General features: G+C 41.3%; 2 protein-coding genes across 2 annotated transcripts; one reads left to right on the forward strand and one right to left on the reverse strand.

Annotated features, from left to right (window-relative positions):
• Nucleotides 1-1,786: 1,786 nt before the first annotated feature.
• On the reverse strand, nucleotides 1,787-4,148 carry LOC111785505. Its single transcript, XM_023665899.1, has 4 exons — nucleotides 3,840-4,148; nucleotides 3,675-3,712; nucleotides 3,352-3,419; nucleotides 1,787-2,351 (listed from the first exon to the last, which is right to left on the reverse strand). Exons 1-4 carry the CDS (start codon nucleotides 3,939-3,941, stop codon nucleotides 1,819-1,821), a joined length of 741 nt encoding a protein of 246 aa, XP_023521667.1. The 5' UTR covers nucleotides 3,942-4,148; the 3' UTR covers nucleotides 1,787-1,818.
• A 1,897-nt stretch (nucleotides 4,149-6,045) lies between these two features.
• On the forward strand, nucleotides 6,046-7,897 carry LOC111785504. The gene is made up of 2 exons (XM_023665898.1): nucleotides 6,046-6,182; nucleotides 6,858-7,897. The coding sequence occupies exons 1-2, from the start codon at nucleotides 6,149-6,151 to the stop codon at nucleotides 7,895-7,897; spliced, it is 1,074 nt and encodes a 357-aa protein (XP_023521666.1). The 5' UTR covers nucleotides 6,046-6,148.
• Nucleotides 7,898-8,515: the final 618 nt, after the last annotated feature.

The raw sequence follows: 8,515 nt of genomic DNA on the forward strand, positions 1-8,515 counted from the left end.
TTTTTTAATATATATGTTTGAAAATAAGCATATTTGAATTGGAATAATTGAACGACATTATGCATACAATATATAAAGAAATCATATAAATAAAGCATGCATTAATTATATTCACATAAGAGAACTCAAGTTAACGGACGCCATCATCTTGGCCATCTCATGCAGCTCCGCCTGCGCCTTCAGAATCGGATCCACCAACACCACCGTTGGACTCTCTTCTGCCGCTGCCGGTGCTCCACCGGTACCCTCCTCCCCAACCGTTGCAAACTACACGTACGAATCATTTCTCACGCCACCAACTGGCGCCTCAGCCTCGGCTGTGGCGTAATAGGTATGAACATGACAGTTACAAGACGAGCAACTGTAACCCCAATATTGAGACTCGAGTTGAGTTGTTGCAGTAACATGGTGCAATCACCATGAAAGTTAATGTCGTAGAGGATGCAGGAGAAACAGAAGGCGGTGCTAATGACACGGCAGGCATTACAAAGGAAGGAGCCATCAGGGTAGGTCGAAAAGGGGAGGAGGGTGAGATGGTGGGAAGGGTGAGAGAGAGCGGATCAAAACGGACCATGTCTACTAACAGTGGGCTTTGGCTGTTACAAATAATATCCGAGCCAAGTTTCGAGTGGTGTGCCACCAAGGATGTTAGCCCCCTAAGGGGTGGATTGTTAGGTCCCACATCGGTTGGACAAGAGAACAAACATTCCTTACAAGGGGTGTGGAAACCTCTCCATAGCATAGCAAATGCGCTTTAAGATCGTGAGGCTGACAACAATATGTAATGGGCCAAAACATACAATATCTGCTAACAATGGGGTTTGGGTTGTTACAAATAATATCCGAGCCAAGTTTCAGGCGGTGTGCCATCAAGGATGTTGGCCCTCTAGGGGGTGGATTGTTAGGTCCCATATTGGTTGGATAGGGGAACAAACACTCATCAGAGGGGTGTGGGAAACCTCTCCCAAATACCCTTTAAAATCGTGAGGTTGACAGCGATACGTAATGAGTCAAAACAGACAATATCTACTAGCGATGAGCTTGGACTGTTACAAATAGGTTGAGAACCAGGCACGGGGTGATGTGCCAGTGAGGATGCTAAGTCTCCGATAGGGTAGATTGTGATGAGCTTGGACAGTTACAAATAGGTTGAGAACCAGGCACGGGATGATGTGCCAGTGAGGATGCTAAGTCTCCGATCGGGTAGATTGTGAGATCTTAGATCAGTTAGAGAGGAGAACGAAACATTTCTTATAGGAAGTAGAACTTCCCTCTAACCTCGTTTTAAAATCACGAGGCTCACAACTTCATTATCCAATAATACAAATTTTTGAATCGGAATTAAGGGTTGAAATTAGGTGGAGAAAAAAAAAACATCCTTAAAAGAAGCGTTAAATAATATAGGACGAATGTTCTTGGCTTTTACTCCACGCATGCTTAGCTTGGGATTAATGTTCAAAACTCAGTTAATTAATTAACTAACTAAGTTTGTTAGAGTTAATTGACTAAATTAATTACTAATTATATATAATAAGCTTCTTAATCACGAGGATTTAATCAGTGGGTCCGACCACGACACTGACATTTTAGTGTCGTTTACAAGAATTCTAATATTTTATTACAAAAAGATTAAATTAATTGTAAAGAAATAACGAGAAAACAAATAAAATTTTAAATAATCAGAAATAAAAATTAAATAGAGCTTAAATTTTAGATATATTAATAAAATCATAATTTAATAATTATCAAACTTTTCCTCAACAGATTAAAAAAAAAAATCTAATTACCTAAAATATTAAGGATGGATTAAATAGTAAATTATAATTTCTTACCGTCAATGTTGTCATCCGGCGGTGTAGGAGGTAGAGGCGGAGGTGGTGCCACCGCCATCACGCCGTCGGGTTGGCCGAGCAAGCTGCTTATCGACCTTGCTTTCACTACACCGAGCTTCGTTCTCTTCTTACTAGTCAGTGTCAATGGTGGGCGTGGAGATGGTGATGGAGAAGGCTTCTTGTTATCTTCTTTCTCGACGACGGTGGCGGGCGAGGATCGGCTGCGGACGCTGTTCATGCTGCGGAGGCGACCTTTTCCCAAGTGATGTTCACAGAGAGAGTAACCAACGAGGGTCTGTTGGCAGCAGCGCCACCCTCTTCCATTGACGCGGCTGCACCGAGATCCCTCCATTAAAGCGCCGCCTCTCGATTTCCTTTTTCCGGCGAGGTTGAGACCCATTTTGGATTGATGTTCTTCTTGTTTCTTCTTCATCTTCTTGTTTCCATTGTTGTTGTGATCATCACTTCTTCTCTTCTTTAATGGAAATTCCCTCTCCCTTTCGCCCCACCGCCCCACCACTACAACAAACAACCAATTCAGCTATCACTCAAGTTCATAGCTCATGATATGTTCGATTTAATTGTCAAGTTCGAACAAATAAAATTCTTCGATCACACGTTCAAATGAGCTAAGTGATGATGTATCGCGATCGGAGGAAGTCTCCCACAAGATTTCACGAAAACCAATCAAAACGAACACTACAAAACTTCTAAAAAGGTTAGAACTTTGATAAGCCAACACAAAACCCAGATGAGTAAACGTACTCCAACGAGTAACGTTATAAGTTATCACGATATAACTCAAGTCCCGAAATACTAGACCACTTTTTGTAGAACCCCATTTCGTCCAAGTTGTTACTAAACCGATAAAAATCAACGGTTTTTTTTGCATAGTTTACCCTAACTGATCCACCATCCCCGTAGACTCTATGTTATCCGAACACCCAGTATCAATGATCATCTTTGCACTGGNGTTTGTCCAAGTTGTTACGAAACCGATAAAAATCAATGGTTTTTCGCATAGCTTACCCTAACTAATCCACCATCCCCGTGGACTCTGTGTTATCCGAACACCCAATAACAATGATCATCTTTGCACTGGCTAATTCCGACGTAGATTTGAAATACTACCCTCTACAAGTCAAGCCTTTGCGGAGAAGTAATGGAAACAAGCTAGTTACTCTTAACATTAATTACGGAGAAGACGGCAACATTCCACGAGATTAGATGTAGGATTTTACACCACGATACTATGTCAAATCACTGCTAAACGATAAGTCGAGAATAACCCAGATGCTCTTGTTTCCACGAGGTTAGATGTAAGATTTTACACCACGATACTAAGTCAAATCACTACGAAACGATAAATCGAGAATAACCCAGATCGTCTCGTTACATTATTCCATGAGATCTAAAGTTACTATCTACAAATGATAATGATATGATTTGGTGCATCAAATGATAAAAGGAAAGCAACACAAGAACAAATAAGAGTAGGATGATGAGAAAAAGGTGAGACCTTGAGGTGAAGAGGTGGATTGTGGAAGAACCCCATTGCTAGTTTCCGCATCAAACTCGCACCTCTCCCTAAAACCAAACCAAAAACCAAAAAAATTGCACAAAAAAAGAAGAAAAAAGGTGAAAATAGATGAAAGAGGAGCAGTGGACCAGCAAAGAACATGCAGCCCATGGGCGCACAACATATAGAGAGGCAAAAGGCAATGAAAAACAGATTAAAAAAACATCCAAACAGTGGTTCCACTTGCCATGTTTTTCCTTTGAGCTAAAAAAAAAAAAAAAAAAAAAAAAAAAAAAAAAAAAAAAAAAAAAAAANTTTGTTACCTGGTATTATCCTCAATGTGTTCTTGTTGTTCCTTCTCCTGCACAAAGAAAGAGAGGCGATGAGTGGTAGATAGGCATTTGTGGCGCTTGTGGGCCTTAATTTGAGGGTCAATCCTTCCAAATCAAGAGCAAACCAAGGGAGGAGATGGGTATTGGATTACTGACCATTGGAGGAGCGTGGGCGTGGGCGTGGAGGGGATCCGAGACAGGGCGAGGGCCAGAGGAGAAGGCTAATGGGAGTGGGAGCTGCCGCTTTCTGATTCTCATGGCGTCTAATTATGAGTGTAATTATGGGAACCAAACACAGAGGAAAAGAGGGAAGGAGTGTAAGAAGAACACCAGCAACTTTCTTTATCTTTCTTGTTGGCTGTGGATTTAATGAATTGCAGTTGCTGAAGGGGCAACCGGAAGAGGAGGTAGCCGGTGGGAGGGAATCGGAGGAGGGATGACAGCGTGGAGGGGACAGGTTATTGGGCGAGGGTGATGGTGATGGTGATGGAATACAATATGATGGGAGTGGGTAATTTTATCTTTTCTATTATTATTATTATTATTATTATTTTTTGGTAATATGATGGGTCCCACTAGCTTTTTCTCTCTTCACAAATCCTTAGCGACAAGGTTTGTTCAATCCTTGATCAACTCAAGAGTAGAGTTACAACTTGTGACATCTTAGGTTCTTTCGTAAAGAGGAGGAAACTTCCTTTATAAAAGGGTAGAAACTTCTCCGTAGTAGACGTGTTTTAAAAATCTTAAGTGAAAGTCCAAAAATGACAATATTTGCTAGCGGTGGATTTAGGGCATTACAAATGGTATCAAAGTCAAATATCGAGCCATGTGTCAGTAAGGAGGCTGAGTATCGAAGGGGGTAGACATGAGGCGATGTGCCAGCAAGAACTCTAGGCCTTGAAAGGAGTGGATTTTGTGGGAGTCCTACATCAATTGGAGAAAGGAACGAGTGCCAACGAGAACGTTGGGCTCTGAAGAGCACCCTTTATAATGATATGAAAACCTCTCCCTAACAGATACGTTTTAAAAACCTTAAGAGAAATTCCGAAACGGTAGGCTCAAAGAGGACGATATCTACTGATAGGCATGAGGCATTACTCAATTCTACCTTACTTTTAAGATTATTATAAAAAATTAAGAATATTTGACATTTGTGAGGGATACATAAGTTTTATTACGTCAGTGATATATAACTCTATTTTTAATTAAATTATAAGAAAAACCTTTTTTTAACTGTACGAAATTTACTAAAATATTTCATTTGTTGTGAATTGAGCCAAAAAAATCAAATTAACCCAAAAAAGAAATGCATTTTGTCTTGTTCTTGGCCATAAATGGTGTGCTTTATTGACAAAGTCCCACATTGCTAGTTTTGCAGCACAGTTTGTACTATTAATTTGTGGCCATAGAGTGAACCAACTGCCGAGCTTGGTCGCGTAAGCTTGTAACTCGAGTGAGGGCATTAGGGAGATGGAACATCCGTTCAATTTGATGGGCCGGGTTTAACCTGGCTAAATACATGTCAGCCCATTTCAAGCCAGGAGTGGGCCGTGTGATTTGAGCGAAAGCCCATACGTCACGGTCCTTAGTGAAGAGGGGAACGCGTCAGGCTGGCTTCACAGAGCAACGTAACCTCTCTCTCTTTGCAGCGAAAGGATAACTGGCCGGTGCCTCTTGAACCCTCCCAAGGTCCTTGAATTGGGCCTAAATGGACCATCTTTTTTCTTTTTTTGTCTGGGCCAAGCCCAAGCCCAAGCCCAAGCCCAAGCCCAAGCCCGAGGTCCTTATTAATAAAATAGAAATATAAATATAAATATAGTAATTAAGAGTAGGAAATGTTGGCAATAAATATAAAAAGTGGGGGAGTTATTTGGGCATAAATTGAGAAACATGTTGTTATGTTACATTGCCAAAAATCCATGCGTGCCTTTTACATAATGACACCCGCGTTCTTCAAATTTAGAAACGACAAGTTGAAATCGATTACACATTCTGTAAAAAAATTTGCCAAAAAAGTGGGAAATCTCTAATCTAATCTCTCTTCTCCCGCCATCATCACTCAATTCACTCCTCACTAAACAAGAAATTCAGTTGTTGCCGCCAATCCCACAGCGCCACACATGCCTTCTTCTTCAGATCTCAGCCGCTCGATCCAATAATACCCAATTTTCATTCATCAGCCGCACGATCCTATCCATCGCCTGATCCTTGTATGCTTCATTTTTTTTAGTTTTTTTTGTTTGTCTCTCTGTGCGATTAAGCTCCGTTTTCCCTTTTCTCTCTCGCTCTCGCTCTCTCTCTCTCTCTCTCTGCTGCTTGTGTGTGGACCAGATCGCTGATCGATGGCGGACCTTTNTCTCTCTCTCTGTTGCTTGTGTGTGGACCAGATCGCTGATCGATGGCGGACCTTTGATGGCGAATCAGCTCGAGCGCAGCTAAGGGGAAGATCATTTCGGGTTTACTGAATGATATGGAATCCAGAGCAGTTGTCTGAGGCAGGTGTTCAGCTTTCTTGTTCTTGTTGTTCTTCTTCTTCTGAATCGACGTGAGAATTTTGTTGTTTGGCTGCAGTCGCGTTAAACCCTAGTTTTTCTTGCGAGTCTAGGATTGGGATTTTTTCAATTCGACTTTTTTATTATTATTATTATTATTATTATTATTATTAGGATTAGTTTATCGTTTGATGAACTGGGATTGACGGGGTTAAGGCTNTTATTATTATTAGGATTAGTTTATCGTTTGATGAACTGGGATCGACGGGGTTAAGGCTAAGCTCGACGGAATTTCGTTATTTTTCACTTCCTGCGTAACGAAATTGATCGAGGATTTATTGTTTTTGATTATTGTATATCAACTAGGTTAGTTTCGTTTGAGAGAATTGGGGTTTTCTGTACGGATTCTTCGGTGATTTCAAGCTTGTGATGAATTTAAGTAATGTGTTGTGAGGGATTTTGTGTTGGAAAAGGGTGGATTGTTCATCTGGGACAGAGTTGATCTTGTGCTTTGAGGTAATTTGAATTTCATGGTGCCATTGGGGTTTCTTCTAACCAGAGGCCGCTAAGTTTCAGGTTGAATTGGGGGTTTTTTATTTTTACTTTTATTCGAGTAAATTTGTAATGGGTGACGAAATCTTTGATGCCATGAACCTTGACTTGAATCTGGGTCCTATTCCAGAGCCGCCTTCAAACTCTCCAAATGAAGATGTGAATTTAGCTAATTTGATTGAGGATCCTGTGCATAGATTTGGAGACGCTATCAGGTTTAGGACGAGACATCGATGGAGAAGGCGTCAAGTCCAAATTCCTTCTGGAACTCAGAATATTTCATTGGAATTGAGTGAAATTATGGTCAATTCAGTCAATGGGAATTCATTACAGCCATTACAGGCTGGTGAGGGTAGTATTACTGCTGAGGAAAGGAAAAATGAAGCAGGGAAAACTTGTGAAATTAACAATGAAGCTTTGGAAGATGAAAAGGCAGAGAATAAGAGTGATGTTGAAAAGGGCAGTGACTCTGATGGGAGTTTCTTTGATTGTAATATATGTCTCGACTTGGCTAGGGACCCTGTTGTAACTTGTTGTGGTCACCTATACTGCTGGCCGTGCCTTTATCGATGGCTACATCTACATTCAGATGCCAAGGAATGCCCTGTATGTAAAGGAGAGGTTACCATGAAGACTGTGACGCCAATTTATGGTCGTGGCAGCAACACGCCTATGACAGAGGAGGATGCTGCACTTAAGATCCCTCTAAGGCCTCATGCTCGGAAGGTTGAAAGTTTGAGACAAACCATTCAGAGGACTGCACTTAATTTCCCTATGGATGAGATGATTCGTCGATTGGGGAATAGATTTGATTTCAATCGTGATCTAGACCAACCGCCGGAGCCAGACGGTTCACATGAAACATTTGGTCGATCTCCAACCTTGTTGAATAGGATTTTAACATCCAGGGGAATTCGTAGAGAACAAATTTCACTGCACCCCCATGATGATGTAGGAGTTTTAGAACTCCCTCATGTGTCTGGCACCGAGGCAGGGGATACCCGTCTTCAATCTCTCCCAGTGCTTCGATCATTACTACACAGGACAAGAGTTTCTTCTCTGACCTCTGCGTTTAATACTGCTGATAGGCTTCCAGAGGGCTTTTTGTATACCGATCCGCTCGTTCCTAGACACCAGGAGCAGCNTAAGGGTGTGGAAACCTCTCCTTAGCATACGCGTTTTAAAATCGTGAGGGGAAGCCCAAAAGAGGAAGCTCAAATAGGTCAATATCTACTAACGATGAGATTAGGCTGTTATAAATGGTATCAGAGACAGGCAATGGGCAGTGGGCTAGAGAGGATGCTGGCCCCAAGGGGGTGGATTGTGAGACCCCACATCAGTTGAAGAGGAGAACAAAACATTCTTTATAAGGCGTGGAAACCTCTCCCTAGCGAACACGTTTTAAAACTTTGAGAGGAGGCCTAGAACGGAAAGCCCAAAGAGAACAATATCTACTAGTGGTGGGCTTTTACTGTTGCATTAGGTCACTCGCACAAAGAATCCTATGATTAGAACGACTTTCTTCACTCTTTTTCACGTAAAGAAACATATTCAGGCCTATTCTTCTATGGAGCTTGTTGACTTTAGGAGGCTCATCATGGATTCCCTCCACTTGTCTTGTTGGGCTACAATACCCAGAACTGGAAGTTTTTTCTGGTTTTGTTTTATTATTACCCATTAAACGAACATGGGATTTGACTGTTCACCTCAAAGCAATTCAATTTGAAATATTTTGAATTTCTTGTTGAATTTGCTCTATTTTGACTTGAGTTATTTAGACTGATCATT

Source organism: Cucurbita pepo, unplaced genomic scaffold (genome assembly GCF_002806865.2).
Source record: "Cucurbita pepo subsp. pepo cultivar mu-cu-16 unplaced genomic scaffold, ASM280686v2 Cp4.1_scaffold000521, whole genome shotgun sequence".
Lineage (NCBI taxonomy): Eukaryota > Viridiplantae > Streptophyta > Magnoliopsida > Cucurbitales > Cucurbitaceae > Cucurbita > Cucurbita pepo.

What these genes read in the sequence shown, in the direction of transcription:
- LOC111785505 (XM_023665899.1), bottom strand. Translation starts at nt 3,941, where the DNA reads ATGAGAATCAGAAAGCGGCAGCTCCCACTCCCATTAGCCTTCTCCTCT. An exon ending in ACGCCCACGCTCCTCCAATG is followed by an intron (nt 3,713 to 3,839) that starts GTCAGTAATCCA and finishes TTCTTTGTGCAG; the next exon opens with GAGAAGGAACAACAAGAACA. An exon ending in ATCCACCTCTTCACCTCAAG is followed by an intron (nt 2,352 to 3,351) that starts GTCTCACCTTTT and finishes TGTTTGTTGTAG; the next exon opens with TGGTGGGGCGGTGGGGCGAA.